Raw genomic sequence first — 20,187 nt, forward strand, 5'->3', positions numbered from 1 at the left:
CAGAATAAAATTACAAATGGTAAATCTGGAAAAGAAATCGAAACCGTCTAAAATGTTTTTTCTTCAATTAAAATCACATATTATATGCAATTTTTAGTATATGATCCAAAAATATACATTGAGTTATATAAGCGTCTATATATATTTTTCACTGGCGTGGCCCATTTGAACATCAGATTAAATATTATTTTTTTATTAAATTATTTTAGTAATGTTTAAAATCTATTGGATAAGATGGATTTTTTAATGTACATGATATATCGAATTTATATGCTTGTTGAATGATGAATAGTGTCCAACCGGTTGTACATTAGCGTTTCTCACAGATGAAATATACCACTCTCATTCTCTCAAACAATCCTCTCTCCCCGTATTTCCGGAAAGCTTTGCATTTTCCGAAGCTGAGATTTCGTTCGAATTTTCTCAAAAATCCAAAGGTATCTGCTCTGTCCCCTTAAATTCTTCTTTTTTCTTTCAATTTTTGTGAGATTTTTGCCGGATCTGTATTTTTTTTTTTTTTTCCAATTTTTTTTTTTTTCATTTTTATTGGTATTTTTGAGGGTTTTTTTATTTTTATTTTTTTGGTAATATTTTTATTTTATTTCCTTTTTTTTATTTGAATCGGTATTGATCTGATGTGATTGTAGAGGGTTAGATTTTTAAACGTTTTTCTTTTATTCGTACTAGGATCTATTGTTGGAATTTCTTGTTTTTGAAATTCTCGTTTTCGATTTTTATAATATCTGCGAAGAGATGCTATTACACGTAACAAATTTTTGTTGTGTCGGGACCGTTTATCTGGTGGGGCACCAATTGGTTGGGATGGTATTGGGCTTTATATGATTGTGGGTCAGATCGTTGCTTGATTTTCGGTCGACGTTGTGTGATTGTACATTGCAGGCTGCTAATAGGTGGCTACCATAGTCTGTTTGACTTAGCTCTTCGGCTATGACCCATCCGCATGATGGCCCATCAAGTTAATGGCTCTGATCATCTCATGCAATTGTGATGTGTGTGGTGGAGATGAATTGGGGATATGCTTGATGGATTCCATAATGCGCTATGCATCATAGTAGCGTTTTCATATCTGTGATATGGATTGTTATATATGATACTCTGGCTGCATGTTATGCTTCATATGCAGGCACTCAGAAATTGTAAATGCGGCATGCATTAAATTAAACCGACTAAATTGTGGAACTAACCATCGCTAAATACATATTTGTTGAAATGGGTTTATTAGATATATTTCATTTCAACGCCAAGGAAAAGTCCACCAATCCAATGGTTAGATGATCAAGTAAGTGTATGTTTTTGTTCATGACATACCTAAAATGGAAGCCATAATTGGATACTTCAATTTGAATTTCTTGAATTCCAATGTATGCAATTTCTAAGTAATCTGTAAGTCCCTGCATATCATCCATCATGCTCTGCCTAAGTATTTAAAGTTTTTCTCTTGCATGAAATCCAATCATTTACTGTCAGTTTTGTTGGCTGTCCAAATCATGGGCGCTGTTGTGGATGGAGCGTGGCCTGGAAATCACACACAATCTTAGCTATCTGATTCTGCCTCATGAATTTGACTGTTGTTCACTTGACGGAGTCCAATTGGACAGTTAAAATCGCTTGATTAATGTGATTTTTTTAAAAAGGTGAGAACACACACTCTTACAGTCCCACACACATGGGTTGTCGAAACCATGACCTCAGAGTTGATTAATGTCATTTTGAATAAGGTAAATCTACAATAGACCCATGATTTGGAAGGTTTTGAGTGGTGACTGGTGAGTAGGTGGCTTTGTGAAACGAAGGTTGTGTCTGGATGCATTATCAAATTAGAGTTAATAAAATGGAAATAACCAAATTGCGGTTTCCTAGGATCCATATCGAAGGCCTCGGCTCTAAAATGCAATTACATTGCTTTATGTTTGGACTTCGAAGGAATGTGACTTCAATTTGAGGGCTATTTCATGACTATGAATTGTAGGATGCATCATCAACTTTTGCCATTTCCTCTTGATTAAACTAGATGTTCGGAATTCTAATAACTGCTGCATCCAAATGCAGTCTAAATGAATTAGGTTCATGAGTTGGTTGAATTGAGTCCTGGACTAAGGAAAATAATGCATGGATTGTAGGAACTGATGTCAACCCAAACTCTGCAAATTGGATTCACTAGGCACCCAACACTCATGAACTACAAACCAAACGAAATCATACTGGAAAAATATATGTTGTTGTGCTATTTGAAAATAATGTAATTACATAAAATTTCTTATAGCAAAATATTTTGTTTGAATTAGAAGCGTAGTGCTCATCTATTTGAAACATGAGTTTTTTTTTTCCAAGCTGAGTTTGACTCATACGTGGATTTGTTTGTTGAGTTTATGAGCAGGAAGTTTTCAGATAGTATGAATGCGTAGACTATTTATAATGTTGATTCTTGATATTGGATTCAATGTGGATTATTGTTCATCTTTTATCACTATCTCTCACTCTTATTAAAAAGCACGTTCCAACATCTATTATTTGCTTCTTGGAAAGCTTTGTTGTTATATTATTAGTTTTAATATTATGTGGAATAGGGTTTGTGCTATTGTAAGCTTTAGTTATAGGGCTAACCAATTATCATCAAGAGTTTTTAATTTAATTTATTCTATTTGTGGTGTTTTATTGTCTTAGGTAACGATCGTCTTTGTTGGATGCTTTTAGTTTCAACTTGTGAACCAAGGAATGAGTAACCATCAAGGTGAGTTTGGAAAACCTTACACATGTATGCAGGTAGATCCTTGTAGCAGTTAAACATCCGTTGAATATTCCTTCTTCTTCTTCTTCTTCTTCTTTTTTTTTTCAAAAAAGGTATTATATAGTCATGGTAATGGTTGGTTTTCTCACCTTCTTGAATGGCATTTTGTAAGCGGTAGATGTTTTAAATAAAATACAATGTGTGTATTTGGTAAGTGATATTTTGTTTTTTGTTTTTGAGAAGATGTTTATGGAATAGGTGATTGTAGTTGTTGAGACACATGTACCAACATGGCAACGGGAACAGGGAAAGTTTTGAGAAAACCATCATGATCTATAGAAATCCACTAAATAATGAAGCACATTTAGTGATCAGGTACAAATAGTAATTATATAGTTTTTCCATTTGTTACGTGAGGTTGCTAGTTGCTACTACTATATTTTCTTAGGTAAGAATCAATGTTTCTGTGTAAGTGGGTCACTTTTAGCTAGTGCACTTGTGCTTGTTAATTGAATTGCAAACAGTTCAAATAAGAAACAACCATTGCGTTAGCATTTCCTGTTATTCATAATGAGGAATAAATCCTCGAATTGTGGTTGTATTTAATGCGATCTGATACCTTGGTGGACCTAGAACGACTTTTCTATCCTGACCAAGTGCATCGCTTTGGTCTAACTTCACATCTGATGAATGGCCTGGATTTGGTGGTCTTTGGGTTTGGATGTTAGTTTGGATGGATACAAGAAGACAATAGCTTCATTGTGGTATACTTTCATTCTGATTTGACCAATGGATGGCCTGGATTTGGAGGTGGACACATGTGGCCCATTGTTATTAATGTGTGGGTTCCTCTGTGCATGGGAAGTAAACGATTTGTGGGTGGATATGTAGGTGTCGGAACACTTTTTAAGGCACTTTTTATGTGGTTGTCTTAGGCTTTATTAAGTACGGAGATTTTGTCCTTGCAATTTATTAATAGAGGCTCAATAAAAGGCAGGGAATGAATAGGGCGGAGAGTTTTTTTTCTTTTCTTTTTTCTTTTTTTTGGGACATGTTTGTCTTGGGAGCATTTTCTTTGAAGCCTTTTTGAGGGTTGAAACTACTAGTGCTTCCCTTTCATTTATGCAAGCTTGTTGGGACTTCTACAGCTCCAAGCTTTCTTAGTTTCATACTCTTCAAGTATTGGTCAAGGTTTATAATGTTGAAACTTCAATCTAGTTCTTTAGTAAATGGTATTCCTATTCTTCTTTAATCCTATTCATCTTTTATATATGTTTGATGTTGGTTGCCTTCTTTTTTTTTTGGATTACGATGATGATTATATGTCCTTTATGAAATGTGCTTATTGCTGTCCAAATTAATGTAAGCACCCTTTTAGTGATGGAGGCTTCTTTGATGGGTGTTTTGACATCAGATATATATCGGACCTATGCAAAATCGATGTCTGTCCATTGATCATTATTTTCAATGGTAAGATCTCATCAAATAGATTGTGGCCTGATCATCATCTTCGACAGTTGGATCACATCAAATTGGTATGACAGCAAGTGGATCTGGGCCGTGTTTGTTGATTGGGCATATAAGATTGTAGATCGGACTAGTATGGCTCATTGTGGGTTTCATGGACGAGGTTGGGGTCGTGAGAGTGCCTGGACATAAGCAACAGATGCTACCTAATGACAAATAGATAATATCTAGAGGATGTTGGAGGCCATATCGCGTAGATTGCCATCTGTCCATGGTGAAAATGATAGTGGGCAGCAAAACGCTGGCCAAATTCAGGCCCTTGAATGAAGGGAGGTGACTAATCACTCAAAAGTCATACTCCACAGATGTCTTATTCTCAAGTACTGTAACTAACCACTCATAGGAGGCAATAATCCATACTTGATTTTATCTTCGAAGGAAAGAAATAGGGACCACTAAAAGGGGCACCTTGAAATTGTATGCGTGCTATTCATTGCTGTTTTGATGTATGGTAGGAAGGACATGGCTATATAGTAGTATCTATCCATGGTTCCAACTTCTTGATCATGTTTGCATTTGAGATTTTTTTTTTTTTTTGAATTATAGTAACCCAATGAACCATGCTACAGAGCTTCTGTTGGAGCTTGTGTGAGGATAACTCCATAAACCTCTTTTTAGGATTTATAACATAACTAGAATGGATTTCTGATAAGGAAAAAAAAAAGAAGAAGAAGAGGAAAAGAACAAAGTGATAGGATATTCTTCCATCAGCTCTTCTTTATGTATTATTTGATGTGAGCATATTTAATATGCTTCAAAAGGTAACTTTTGTACTTTTTTATCGGTCACCTTTTGGGCATCTATCTTATCAATAATGGTACAAGTAGCTATTTGACCACATTGTCTCAATAAATGGATAGATGAAGTTTGTTGCCACTTGAAATTCATTTGCAGTTCAATCTTAACAAATAATGATTCGTAATTCATAATTTTTTTTTCCATGGACTATGAATAGTTTAGTAGTTGTGTATGACTTTGTGAGTTTCAACACAAATTATAATTATTCTTCTTTAGTAACTAAGTTTTACCATTTACTACAGGGTTTAGGAGATTGAAAGATCTCATGTTTAAAAGTGAGAATCGTGTATGTGCAGATTGTGGTGCTCCAGATCCTAAATGGGCGTAAGTGGTCATAACTTGCAACTTAATTCTTCTGTGGGGATTAATTATGCTGTGACTCTGTTGATATCCCTTGTTGCCATTGTTTAAAGTTGATGTGCTTTTACTCTCCAAACTCATTCTATTAGATATTCTCATCAGATTAACCTTGTTATCTAATTATTATTATTTTTATCATATTTTTATCAATACTTTTACTGGCACCAATTACATATGATTGTGTAGGTGAATTGTGAAAAATCAAGAGATATTTATCAGTTTGTTTGCTGATGTTTCCTTGAAGAGAAATGGAAATAAGCTTGGCTTATCGTTTTTGTCTGTGTCCTTTGCTATCCCACTGGGCTACGTAAGCTTCTCTTAACAACTTAGCTGGCTCACCTTTTCAATCAAGAAGTATGATGGGTCCTCACATCTCTAATCCCAAACATGATCACATGCGCCAACAACTGGCTACATAGGCTTCTCTTAACAAGTTAGCTGGCTAACTTTTTCAATCAGAAGTATGATTGGTCCTCACATCTCTACTCCCAAACATGAGCACATGTGCTGACAACTGGGCTACATAGGCTTCTCTTAACGATTTAGTTGGCTAACTTTTTTAGTCAAGAAGTATGCTGGGTCCTCACATCTCTACTCCTAGACATGAGCACATGTGCCGACATGCAATATGCATAGCAGATTGGTGCCGCTCTTTAGGTGGGCACATGTTCACATTGAATGTTAGACTGTCCTTTTTCCTGTAGACAAGACAGTGAGTCCCACCTGATTAATAGTCCAGATTTTGTACATATGCACCACATTGTCACATGTCCACAAGTATGTCATGTGAGTATCCTTGGGAGGCAAAATGAAAAGATAAAAACAGGAAAGGAAGTTCATTTGTTTCACAGGAAAAAAAAAAATTGTCTGCTTGCAGTCCAATGAGAGAGTGAAGTGTTGATATTGTGATACCAAAATCACATTTTGTGCCACATGACTTGGGTTTTATCTAATGAAAGGGACCCATTTACATGGACCGTTTTTCTAGGCATTTTAGTCATTTCACTCACAAATAAGTAATTTACGGGGAAATGATGTAAGGGAAAAAATGGGAATGCTTTTGGTATTAGGGTTTATCCTTTGGAAAAGCCACTATTCTCAATGGTGGTTTAGGGTAACCAGTTGTGGCGGTAGTGGTTAAGGAAATGGTTAGTCACTTTGTGCTTGTGGGTTGTGTTAGAGAAGTGACAATGAAAAGTTATCAGCAGCTTATTCAAGGGGTATTTTTCTATACCCTCAAAGTTTTATTTATTTTTCATTTTTTTTTGGGAATTTTACAAAAAAGGACCTCATTAATGTGGTATTTACACCTCGATACCTTTTTCTAAATAAATTTTCATTAAGCCACCTCATTAATTAAGTTATTGTCAACCAGGTACGTTCTATTAGTTTTCTCTAACTCCATCTGTTTAAAGTATGATTTTTCCTAAAATGACGAAAATGCCCAAGGAGCCCTTAACCTAGACCCCACTATGATGTATATGTTTAATTCACACTGTCTATCCATTTTTCCATATCATTTTAGGGCATGAGCCCAAAAATGAGGCAGATCCAAGTCTCATGTGGACCACACTGCATGAAACAATGGTGATGAATGCCCACCACTGTTTCTTATGGCATGGTCCACCTAAGATTTGAATCTGCCTCATTTTTGGGTTCATGCCTAGAAATGATCTGAAAAAATGTATGGACTACATGGATCCATCGTGGTGGGTGTCCGAGAACACTGACTGGTAACCCTGTCCCTATTAGTATGCCATCGATGGCGAGATTTTCTTTCCCTTTTTACATCTAGGTAACTATTTAATTCTTATTAAGCAACCTCATTACTTGGTGGCCATTTTTGTCCTATTAGGAAAAATTAGTCTTTAATGAACATTAGATAAAACTAACCGATGGTACTTGTTTGACAACAACTTGATTAATGAAGTAGCATAATGAAAACTTAATTAAAAAAGGTACCAAGATGTAAATATCATATTAATGAGGTACTATTTTGTAAATTTTCATTTTTTTTCTCATACAACTGCCTAAGGTTTAAGCTATGGACTGATAACTGACTACTTTAAAAAAATTTTTTTAAAAAAAAAAACATTTTTTAAAAGCCACTTACCCTTTAATCTATTAGTCACACGGGCGTTGGTTGCTAGAGATTTATACTTATCTTGTTTTGTGTTTTTAAAATGACAAAATTACCCTTAATAATTTCTCACCTACTACCGCCCTCTCACACAAACCGTGTCTAGAACCCCTATTGCAGGAAGAGAATGCAACACCTGAGCTCTGTGGGCCCACCATGATGTGTGTATGGCATCCACTTTATTTAAAACCTTTGTCATGACCAAAGAACAGAAAACGAGCCAATTCAAAATTCAAGTGGGCCACACCATAGGATCAATGGGATGGATTATGCCCAACATAGAAAACTTCCTTGGTCAACTGTGTTGTTTATATGGAATCCAACTTCTTCATTAGGTGTTCCCCACAAGGATGAGGAGAAATACCCAAATTAATTCTAATAAGAACTTAGGTGGGCCACACCAATTGAATTTAGAGGCTTTAGGGGTGATTTTACATTGTTCCATGGTGTGGACCACCTGAGTTTTGAATCCATCTGATGTTTGTTATGTGCAGTGAAAAATAGTTATTTTAACTAATGGGCGGAGTGGATATCAAATAAACATTAAGTGGGTCCCATAGAGCCAGGGCATTGCACGTGCTTCTTACAACAGGTGCGGTAAAGGATTCCAATCCAAGATGTTAGTTTGACATCATTTAGGGCAGCAACACTAATCACCTAAAGCCATTTGGGTGACGACATAACTTACTTGCCAATGTGTGGAAACAATGCACCCATCTATGAAGATCACCCTTCTTGAAAATTAGGTAGACCCACTCGTTAGGTGGGCCACGCCAAGGAGAAAAATGGACTACCAACACTCAGACTCAGCTTACACGTGTGGCCATCAATAAGTGGAAGGTGGTACAAGTTTGGCGCATGTCAATACAGGGGAAATCCCAACGACCCAATCGCAGGCAATCAAATAGATGGTTAGAAGTACAATAGAGAATCATCCAAACGTTAATATGAAATAGTTAGATGTTTGCTGCACTTTCTCAGTGTTTTTATTCAATTAGGCTTCATCCACGATCAGGTCATCAGTTTCAATGGTCGGAATTTCCACGCATCACCACCATGTTAAAATGGTGTTGATCTATCCCCTAATATTAATAGCCTAGAAAGAGGACGCGGATTCTGTGGATCCATGACTATGGTGCTCACCATGATGTATGTATTTATATCCACACGATCCATCAAGCTTATTTTATAGCATGAGCCCAAAGAATGAGGACGATCCATTTCTTAAGTGGACCGCACCATAGGAAATAGTGGTGATTGAACACCCACCATTAAAAACTTCCTAGGGCCCACTATGATGTTTATTTGCCATCTCATTGTTGATTGGGTCACACAGAATTGGTTGAAGGGAAAACACAAATATCAACTTGATCCAAAGCTTCTATGGTCCCCAAGAAGTGATCAACAACAATCGTTCAATCCCCACCTTTTCCTTTAATATGGTCCACTTGAGATTTGTATTTGACTCATTTTTGGGCTAATGCCCTAAAATGAGCTCGTCAAATGGATGGACGGTGTGGACAAAACACATACTCCATGGTGGGCCCCAAAGCGTTTTTCAACACTGATGGTATTGGAGGGGTCACTACTGAATGGTATTGTTGCGTGGGCCTCCGGTCCATTTGTTCTATCTATTTTTTGTCCATACAACCTATTGTAGACATGGTGGAACTGATGGATGGAGTGGATGTCACAAAGACGTAGAAATGGGCCCTACCAATGGACAAACGAGATAAAAAAGGACATCAAAAGCAATGGAGTTTGCATACTTCGATCCAATTGGTCAAAGCTCTCCCCAACTATAAAAGACTATCGAGAAGATAGGCCAACTGGAAGATGCCTCCCCTTAAACTTCAGATGGCATATGGCCCACACTAAGATCATAGATTGAATATTTCCTTTTTAAGGAATCCATCAAAGCGAGGGTCTTTAACTATCTTTAAATTCCTCTCTTTTCAAATGCCACATAAAATTGCATATGGGAATATTTCTATAAGAATCTCGACTTTCATAGAGAAAGAACCTTTATCCTACCCAATTAATACAATCGAAATGGAATCATTGAGAACCCGGAAATCCCATAGAGGTTAAAAAAGTGATACCAAATGTCCCTCCCAGTCCTGCAATGAAGGAATGGGTGGCTAAGAGCTTTTCCACCTTTTTAAAACTGGATACACATAGTTGGGATCGAGCAAAAAGCAAATTACGTCACATGGGACAAGCAAATTATGCCACATAGGATTTTGCCATTCGGATGACATAAGAGAGCCGACATTACTAATATTGTTGAAGTATATTCCATTCTTTTCCCCCCATACAGTCCATAGAATAACCAACAATGCTACTCTTCACTCTGTCCAAGCTTGCTTCCCAAGACACACCCCATACCATGCCACAAACAAGCTCGCCACAGAGGTAGGCATCACCCATTCAACATTGAACGAACAGAGAAGGCAAGCCCAAATCCCACATGTGAAGGGGCAGTGAATGAACAAATGATCTATTGATTTCACATCACCCATGCACAAAGTGCAAACATTGGAAATAACCAGTCCTCTTTTTTTTTTGGAGATTATTAATAGTGAATACTCTTCCTACCTACTAACCTTGCGAAGAACGCCACTTTCAGAGGAGCTTCATATCGCCACAACATAGCTATTGGGGGCCCAACACTCAACCAATGAATGACAAAGTAGATTATAGGAGTTAACCGAGAATCAACCTAAACTCTCCTTGCGCCACACCATGTTGTCTTCCTCCCTGCTCAATGGGCTAACTAAGTGAATTCTCTGAAAGAGTAGGAGCGGGTCTTCTATTTCTTCATTTGAGAGGTTGGTGACAAGGTTGCAACCACACCATCAAGTTTTCGCTAATTGACCAACAATTCGCAAATGTCACTATCCACTGCTACCCGCGCCAATCTTGGGAATACATTCAATAGGGGGTTTCAGTCACCCACAATCCTTCCAAAATCATATATGTTCTGCATTTCTAACCAAGAAATTGATCCCCTCCTTAAATGTGCCTTTCATACTATATACACCCCTCTACCATCCTTACGCACTATAAAGGGAAGCATCCTTTGTCCATCATCCCCCTTCTTTACAACTATATTTGGAAGCGATTGATTTTCTCCATATGGAATCTCCCCCCCCAACCCCCCCCCCCCCCAAAAAAAAAAAAAAAAAAAAAACTAACATTTCACTATTTGCAATGTTAACCCCCAATCTTGACACCACTTCGAAACATGTGATCACCATATGTAACTTTTCCACTACATCCAGATCCTTATCACAAAATATGATAGTGTCATTAGCAAACTATAAGTGAGAAATTGTAATATTGTTCCTATTGACCTTGAAGCCATGGAAGAGACCCACATCCTACCCTTTTACCAATATTTTGTCCAAAGCTTCTGCCACCGCTAGGAAGAGAAATGAGGATAAGGATTGCTTTAATGCAGGCCTCTTGAGCTTCTTAAAAAAACTTTAGGTGATCTGTTAACTAAGAGAATCTAGTAGAACGAATGTACTCCCCTGTCCACCTTCGCCATTTCGTGCCACACCCAATCTTGCCAAGCGTGTAATTCAAAAAATTCCAATCAACGTGGTTGTAGGCCTTTTCAATGTCCAGTTTGCACATTATACCTTTTGAACCCTTCTTGTATCTCTAATCAATACATTCATGGGGCCATGAGGGCACAATAAAAAAATTGTTTACCAATTACAAAAGCACATTGGTCATTTGATATCACGTTACTCAAAACTAATCTGAACTTGAAAGCAGCGATTTTACAAGGATTTAATGGGGTCCTCCGATCAAGTTAGTAGGCCTAAAGTCCTTCTATCACCTTTGGAATGATTGCAATAAAAGAGGCACCAATATCTGCTGATAGGTGGCCCCCCCTTCACGAACTTTGCTATGAAATTCATGATGTCACTCTTCACTGTATCTCAAAATAACTAGAAGAACACCATAAAAAAGTCATCTGACCTGGCGCCTTGTCTCTGCCTAGCGAGTCAACACTCCAAATTCTCCAATTGCTGATTAGCTAACCTATAGAAATCTAGATTATCTAACCTCGGCTTAACCCATTCTTCCCCAGTTAACATCCTTTTATAGAAGTGCACCATCCTCCCATCCACTATCATACTGGTAATTTTATTGCATATGGCCCTAGCACTTGCAATGTCATGGAAGAACTTTGTATTCTTGTTCCCTTTCTTCAACCAGACTACTCTGAATCGTTGTCACAACTTGATTTCTTCTTCCTTTAAGTGATTCTTATAATCTTGAGTTAATTTACACAAACCTTTTTCTTCCTCCAATACTATATGAGATTTCTTCCTTAGGTTTTGTTTGATAAACTGAAAAATAAGCTCTAAAAATTAAGTGTTGAATTGTAATTTTGAAATAATTTTTAGGGATATTTTAGTACCACTTTCTGCATTCACCCCTCAACACTAAGTGAAGGGAGGGGAGCTGGATAAAAAAAAGGCCCATATTTTCAGTGAAAATTAATTTAAGCAATTCATAAGTTGGATTTGCCAAACAATCTCAATCAGTGAAAATCACTAAAAATATCAAATTTCAATGGTAAGTGTTGAAAATAAGTTTTATCAAATGGCCCCTTAATATCTAACTCCTAAATATCAAAGGATGTTGTTAGAAGGGCTAAGAGGGATGTTAGGGATTGGGCCTTTGTGGGCAAGCCCGTGGATGTTTGTGATCTTTTTTCTTTGCTTAGTTTGTAGTTGGCTCCTTGGTTGAGGGCTTCTCAGCTAGTGGTTTTTTAATAAAAGCTCTGTTAGCTTTGTATAAATAAATAAATAAAATTAATTTTTTTTAAAAAAAAAAAGAAAAGAAGAAGAAGAAGAAGAAGAAAGAAAGCAAAGACATTGGGATCTCTACCCAATATGAACTTATAGCCTAGGAGTAGAATTTGTGCCCAATGGAAAGAAGCCCTCAACCTAGAAGAATGTGAATTTGTCAATTATTCTCAAAGATCGGAACAACCATTAGTCGCCCCCAATATGATCTAATTCAAACCATCACTATCATTGACATCGTCTTCATCAAACATCATCATCCTCATCATCTTGATTTTGCCACTCTTGTCCGTAAGAATACTTATGCCAGTCACACCTGGATTCCTAAAGGCTAACCTGCCAAAATTCCAAGCAAAATATATGAACAAATGCTTAAATGGCACAACTTCCACCAAAACCCCCGTAATGTATGCGTCTTCTTTTGCAAGAATATTGGATTTGGTCTTGGATAATAAGATTTATTAGTTTTAAGCTAAATATTTTATTTTATTTTATTTTATTTTGTTTATAAAGCAAGATTCAATGTGCTAAAATGCAATTTGTAATAGTATTGTCCAGTTTGACCAATCCTTTTTTACTGATGCCTTTTCAGGTCAGCAAATATTGGGGTATTCATCTGCTTAAAATGTAGCAGTGTGCACAGAAGTCTTGGTCCACATATCTCAAAGGTAGCCTTGATGGCCGTTGTCATCATCATCATCATCATCAGTTTATCCCAACTAATTGGTTCAGCTACATGAATTCCCTTTTTTTCTTTTCTTTCTTTTTTTTTTTTTTCTTTTTTTTTTTTTTTTCTTATTTAATGGCAGCTACATGAATCTTGTTCTGTCATTCCACTATCAAGGGTCATAACTTCAGTTAGACCATAGCGTTGATGGCCATATGTACCTTATTAGCATTGCTGATATGCTGCCATCATCATCATCATCATCATGCCATGCCTTCTATGCTCTCTCCTTGAAATCTTTTATGAAACTCGCATAAATCTGTTCCATGTCTTCTGTAGTACATTGTCGTTGTTGTCATTGTCATCATCCACATCTTACCTTTTCTAGTTATTCTCATTGAAAGCTTTTACTTTATGTATTTTTCTTCTCTTTGTAGCACATTTTTATATTATAATTGCATACATAAGGAGGTCGTAAATGATAATGGAAGATCTCTTATGCATTCTATATTTTAGATGGATCATACTGCAACTCTCTCCCTATTATTATTGTTGTTGCTGTTGCTGCTGTTGTTGTTGTGGTTGTTGTTATCATTTTTACTTCTAATCAATCTGCTCCCTTTTTCATAACTAAGTACCAAGTGTTAAACAGTTCAGATGACAAATGCAGTGTTATCAAATGATCAAAAACAATTATCATCTTACGAGTAATGCTACTATGACCATACGCCTTGTGGAATTCTGTGAAGCATGCACCGAAACATGGCTATCATGCACATGCCACTATTATACAGTGGTTGCAATCATTATTTGGTGGGCCCCAAGGGCATAGCCAATCTAAACATCAAGATAAGCAGACTATCTTACCCATCTGGTTGCCTGAGAATTGATCATTAACTCAAAAAAGAGCAACAGTCCACATTCAATGTGCAAACTTGGCACCAATCAGAAGAACCTACAAATTTTGGCCTCTAGCCCATGTCACGTGCCACCAGAAGAACTATCCTGATACGTTTTCCCTTGTATGGTGGGGATGATACTTTATGGAACTTCTCTAAAGTGTGCAAATGTGTAGCATTTTGTCATCTTATCACGTACCATTGTTCAGAAAGTATCTGCACACCTGATATAACTGTGATGGTCACTTTCCATCATGTTGTGCAACAGAAAACCTGTTGTACTAAATACTAGCCCTTATTTTCAAAACAAATTCATTAATTTTGAAATAACCATCACTGTGCTAAAAAACTCCACTATTTACACAGGATGTCTTATAAATCTAATGCCATTCTTCCATGGAATATATTGCCATTTTGGTGAAAATAAAATGCCCATCAATTAAATCAAAGGCTGAGATTTCATTGAAAATTTGCAAATAAAAAGTATTTTTTTTATTTTTTATTTTAAAATAGCTCTAATATCTGTAAACTTCATGGCTGCTAAGTTCTCTATTTTTCCATTTTTCTCATTTTTCATCTCATTATGGCCATAGCCGTTGTATAATATTAACACCCTTTGGCTGTTTTAAGGTCATGACACCGTTTTAAAACTTTGTCGCAAACAAATTAGGTTTCACAAAATAAAGAAGGATTCACTCTATTTTGATCAACATTTTTCCATGGAATGTTAGATTCTGTTGGAATTGGAAATATGATTTTGATTGCTAAAATTCTCTTTTCCTCTTATCTGTATAATGTTTCCATGAAGTTGTTTCCCTCATCATTCAGGTCTTATCTGTGACACTAGACGAATGGTCTGAGGATGAAATTGAATCCATCATTGACGTTGGTGGAAATTCTGCAGCAAATGCCATTTATGAAGCTTCCTTGCCCGATGGATTTTCTAAGCCTGGTCCGAATGCAAGTAATGATGAACGTTTGAATTTCATTAGGTAGGGTGATTTTAGCAGAAAATATCAATTTGTTGGTATGTGTTTGCTTATTCCACATGCATTTGTGGCTTGAAGTAGCCACACTTGTTGTGCTTTTGACATATGTTGCTTGGATCCCACTTGATGTGGGCATTTGAATATTTTTGACTTATTGCACTTTTGTTTGGTAAATAGGTCAAAGTATGAACGGCAAGAATTTTTGAAACCGAGCTTGCGAATTACCTCATTTGCTTCCGGAAGAAGTTCGCACACTAGTTTTTCTAGAAGGATTTTGGATAGCTTCCTTGATATAAACATCTTAAAGAAGACGGTAAATACTCATGAGAAATTATATGATCATCAAACCTTATATAAGGTCCTAATTTGTAAACAGCAAGGTCCATAGTTGGTGATCCAGGTTGTTGCTCCCAACAATCTCCTGGATAGGTCGGACCCTTAGATTGGTAGTCTACAAATAGATTGTTGAGGAAAGATATACAATGGTTGACATTCAAATGACAAGAGAGAGAAGATTGGATAGCATGGATCTTTCAATCTGGGAGATTTTTGGGGTTTTTTACATCATGGTGGGACCCATCACATTAATGTCTGGACCATTGTACCATGGGCCCTACCGGTACAAATTGAAAAGCTGATGCTATATTCTTTGGTCAAGGATCAATTGGTTAATTTTCACATCCATTCTTGAGCTTTTTCTCACGGATCTAAGGTAGGTACTTGATGTTGCCCACCAAGTTTTTCATTTGGGCCAGATCGAATACACTTATTGGTAGTTGTCAAACTTTGGAATCGATTTTGTTTGCTGATAAGTTTTATTCTGAAAATTTGCTTGACCATGTGATTTTGGGAGTGGTGCAGGAAAACAACGAGGAACTCGTTGGATTTTTGAAAGTTAAAGTCATAAAGGGCACGGATTTAGCCATTAGAGATATGCTAACTAGTGATCCTTATGTTATCCTTATACTTGGGCAACAGGTCAGCCATTTTTTTGAAACCCAACTATGTGAACATGAACAAGATTTGGACAGTCCATCAAGTGTGCCTCGTGCTGTTGGCCAAAATTTAGGTTGGTATTGTCATCTAGTGTGTTGCTTGTGCATGTGTTGTCAACTATGTGTGAATTCCTTTTTAACCATCCATTTTTAATACACATTTGTCCCACTTGGTGATCAAAACCAACCTAATCTTTTGGCCATTGCACTAAACAGGTGGGGCATGCCTGGATCCTACTCTTTGTACTTCAATTATATATATGAGATTAGACTGGAAATAAGTGGTTTTCTCAGTTTAGAGGCAATCGCGCTCTTCTACGTTTAAAATAATGGTGGATTCTTTCGCGGTGTTACTATTTCTTGCAGAAGGTTCAGACGACTGTTGTAAAGAGCAATTTGAATCCAGTTTGGAATGAGATTCTTACACTATCAATTCCTGAGAACTGCGGGTCTGTGAAACTGGTGAGTCAGCTCCGGTTTGTTGATTTATTTATGTGGCTCAATTTGGTATCATCATATTGTAGTCCTCTAAGTACTACTGTTTGGACCCATAACTTTTCAAACTTTAGGGTCCTTGCTTTCCTCCAATGAGCGGTGGCTCTTACGGGACTACCATTTGAGGACTACTCAACTTCGAGTTTAATGTGCATTTGGTTGCACCAAATATCATCTAATTTCATGATATCAAATAGACTCTTAATGTAGAGAAATGCAGTTTTATGGCATTTTGCATGTTTTACCATTTTGCATATAGCTTCTCCATGAGACAAACTTGCTACCACGTGTACATGAAATGAAGGAATTTTCAATTCCAATGCATTGCATCTCAATTTCACATGAATACATACCAATGAATCATGAGTTGGGCATTAGGGGTTGTTGACAAGCTGAGCCTAGAGTTGGCTTTGTCTCAGATTTTAAAATGGTAAGGTCGGGTCTACTCAAAATTTTTATTTTGCTTGGCTCTGTACTGGCCCATTGACAGCCCTATATGACATCGGAAGCATGCAAAGGTAGGGCCCTATATGAAGACTTCTCAAATTAGGCTGCTTCACTCATAAAGCAAGTCTCACATGCAAGTTTGGCTTTAGACCATTTGGCGGGCCTAATCGAAACCGTCCATTGTTTTCATATGGAGTTAGCTAACACATTGTTAAAGAGCTTGACAGCCATGCGCATGCACTTGGCAATTGTATACATGGTATCGGAGTTACTTGGACACATGGCACATGGTATCGGAATTACTTGGACACATGGCACAAGTGCCATGTGCGTGCCAAAGTGTTCGGTGTGGCAAACTCCAAAAATCTACACAAGGACACCCTCATGCACAAATAAGTATTTTTTTAATAAAATAAAACAAAATAATGAAAACATAAAAAAACAAACGAAAATTCTATTTTCAAAGGTAACTGAAATTTTTATTAGGCAAAAAAAAAGATACAAAGAGGAAGTAAGGGGCAAGGCAATGAAAGATGATGAGGTTCCACCACTGCCAATAAAAAAGTAAGCCTCAACTTCCCAATTTCCTTCGAAGTAGCCTCTATTCCTCCAATCAAAGACACCAAGACCTTCGTCTTTCGGAAGGACAGAATTCACAACTCTTCATTGTTACAAAAAGTCCCAGTGTTGCGGTCTTTACCTTACATTTACAAAAAAAAAGAAAAAAAAGACAGAAAAAAAGAGTAAATTAATCACAACTAATAGTAGCAGTCCAACTTTAAAAAAAAGAAAAAGAAAAAAAAGAAAAACAAGAATCAATTACAAATGTTGAAAATCATGCAATAATCAGACCAAGAAATAGTAGTTTGTTTGCATTTTATAGTGAATTAATTAAATAAGGACTGTGTCATTGTTGTCGTCGTCGTCGTTGTTGTTTTCTTCATAGGCCATGTACTCGCAATAAAAATGAACTCATGCCTTAGTGGTAGACTCACATGAGTTTGAACACGGGGTCATGGGTTCGAGTACCCATTGTGGTGAAATCCCACTGTGGTGTGAGTGGTGTGGGTGAGTCGGTTTGAAAAAAAAAGAAAAAAGCCTAAGGGCCCATTTGGGAGCATGAATTTATCCTCCTGTTGTGTTTGGCACTCTAGATTCAGGATTCCCTGTAATTCAAAAGTAACTATGCATAATATATTTACAATATATACTTTGCCTGAAAATGATGAAATTTCAAGTCTCGGATGGGCCACAAGCACAAGATCACATTCGAGTGACTAACCAACGATTTTTAACCATTGATTTACATGGACAATGTTTGGATGGCGCATATCATTATATTAAAGTAATTATAGTGATGCAATTGATAATCTAATTGTTTTGGGATATCCATCAGTGGGTCATGTGCTTAGAGTAATAGTCTAGTGACACACAAACAACTCTTAGAAGGATTTTAGATGTAATCAAAGCTTTCACCGTGGATTTGAAACCCCCAATTACTTTATGGTGCCAAACATACCAGCGGATTTGAAATCCCCTCAAACCCCCTCAAATCAATGGTGCCAAACAACCCCTAAAGAGTATGAAGCCTATATATGATTTCTTCAATACTAGGAGAGGCAAAGATTTGAGACTGGCCGCTAGAAATCTTCGTCCTGACAAAGACATTTACGCAAGGAAAGAGTAAAACAATGCAAGAAAAACTTCATTGAGAAAGTTCGCACACCTTCCTTAAAATCACACTGAGACCAGTGATTGAGTGCCCATGTGGTATGAGTGGGTAGGGTGTGGGTGTGTGGGTTTTAAAAAAAAACAACATGCTACATAGCAAAGCTATTTAAAACACTGATTTGATGGGCCCAAACAGGCCATGACTTGTGGTAGTCTTTGTGGTATCATACATATGGCCACAATCATTACTGAGGAGTTATTTATTCCTCTGGCATTGTATGATGCAAGATACGCAGGTGCTTAGAAATTGTAGATGTGGAATGCATTAAAACCACTGTAACCAAGTCACAATCCCTAAATATGCGGTTAAACAATCCCTACCATTGATGCGTTTACACTTGTTTGCTGAAGTAGGACTGTTCAATACTTTCCAACCATCCAATAAATGTGCAGCAATCCATAACTAGTATAATGAGTTTCATTTTTTGTTTTTGTTATGTCTTAACTGGGACCCATACTGCTCTATTTTAATTTCCTGTATGCCATGCAAACAGTTTCTCAGTGTTTGTTTTTCATCCATCACCCTTTGCCAAAGTATCAAAGTTTTTCTTCATTGTGAATCTGTGATTTAATCTTTTGTTCAAAGGTCATGAATTGATGAACACTGCAAGCTTGAATTTCTTACTCTAGAAAAACTTGTATTAAAAAAAAAAGAGTCTAGCTTTTAATCTATCACACTTTTTCTTTTTAAATATTGAATTTCTAAAATTTCAATTATCAAGCAGCAAGTCTTTGATCATGACATGTTCTCGGCGGATGACATCATGGGAGAAGCTGAGATTGATATCCAGCCATTGGTCACAGCAGCAACAGCATATGGAGACATTTCCCAGTTCGGAAATATGCAAGTAGGGAAATGGTTGAAATCGAATGACAATGCGCTCATCAATGATAGTATCATCAACATTGTCGATGGGAAGGTAAGACAGGAGGTATTACTCAAGCTCCAGAATGTGGAATGTGGAGAACTTCAGCTAGAATTGGAATGGATTCCACTAGATCAATGAGTCCAATGATCATTGTTTATATACTATTGTTTGATGGGAGGAGATCCCACTTTTTGTTTGATGATCCAAACCTTTCATTCATTAGTAGGGCTCTAGAAATGGACCATACACCAAAAATTGTAGAGACGGACAATCCCTGCCACACTAAAACTGCCATTTAATCACCACTACCATATTTTATATTCTTTTTTTTTCCCCCTTTGTTTTAGTGGTTAGGATTGTCTAATCACTTTTTTTTTTTTTTTTCGTCTTTCATTCTTTCTTTTTGGTCTATGATCCGTTCACGATTGTCGCAGATGAACAAATGGTTTTGATCGTCATGCATGCCACATCATAGAAAGTAGGAGGATGAAGTTGGACTGGATCTCCTCCCTCTGTTTAATAATTTTATTCTACTTAAGTTAATTGTGAAATCATTTCTTCCTATGTTCTTTTATCCCTTTCAACTGTGAATAGCATAAAAAGAGTAGATTGGGTGATTGAAATTGTATGTGGAGTGGGGCCATGGTCGATGAGGATGGATTTTTAAAAAATGGTGGGTGAGGATGGTCCAA

General features: G+C 36.9%; 1 protein-coding gene across 2 annotated transcripts; it reads left to right on the plus strand.

The window, feature by feature from the left end:
- The first annotated feature begins 280 nt into the window (after positions 1-280).
- LOC131220780 (ADP-ribosylation factor GTPase-activating protein AGD12-like) lies at positions 281-19,815 on the plus strand. 2 transcript variants are annotated; one of them, XM_058215620.1, is made up of 9 exons: positions 281-437; positions 2,686-2,752; positions 5,371-5,398; positions 12,996-13,071; positions 14,798-14,961; positions 15,136-15,271; positions 15,820-15,936; positions 16,320-16,415; positions 19,352-19,815. In XM_058215620.1, the coding sequence occupies exons 2-9, from the start codon at positions 2,737-2,739 to the stop codon at positions 19,631-19,633; spliced, it is 915 nt and encodes a 304-aa protein (XP_058071603.1). In that variant the 5' UTR covers positions 281-437; positions 2,686-2,736; the 3' UTR covers positions 19,634-19,815. The 2 variants fall into 2 exon arrangements, with proteins under 2 accessions (XP_058071603.1, XP_058071602.1); XM_058215619.1 differs by having other exon boundaries at positions 282-437; positions 5,317-5,398.
- Positions 19,816-20,187: the final 372 nt, after the last annotated feature.

The sequence above is a fragment of the Magnolia sinica genome, chromosome 12, assembly GCF_029962835.1.
Source record: "Magnolia sinica isolate HGM2019 chromosome 12, MsV1, whole genome shotgun sequence".
NCBI lineage: Eukaryota > Viridiplantae > Streptophyta > Magnoliopsida > Magnoliales > Magnoliaceae > Magnolia > Magnolia sinica.

Excerpts from the sequence above, each read along its gene's own strand:
- LOC131220780 (XM_058215619.1), top strand. Across the intron at positions 13,072-14,797 it reads TTGGTCCACATATCTCAAAG|GTCTTATCTGTGACACTAGA; the intron begins GTAGCCTTGATG and ends CTCATCATTCAG. Across the intron at positions 15,937-16,319 it reads TCCTTATACTTGGGCAACAG|AAGGTTCAGACGACTGTTGT; the intron begins GTCAGCCATTTT and ends TATTTCTTGCAG.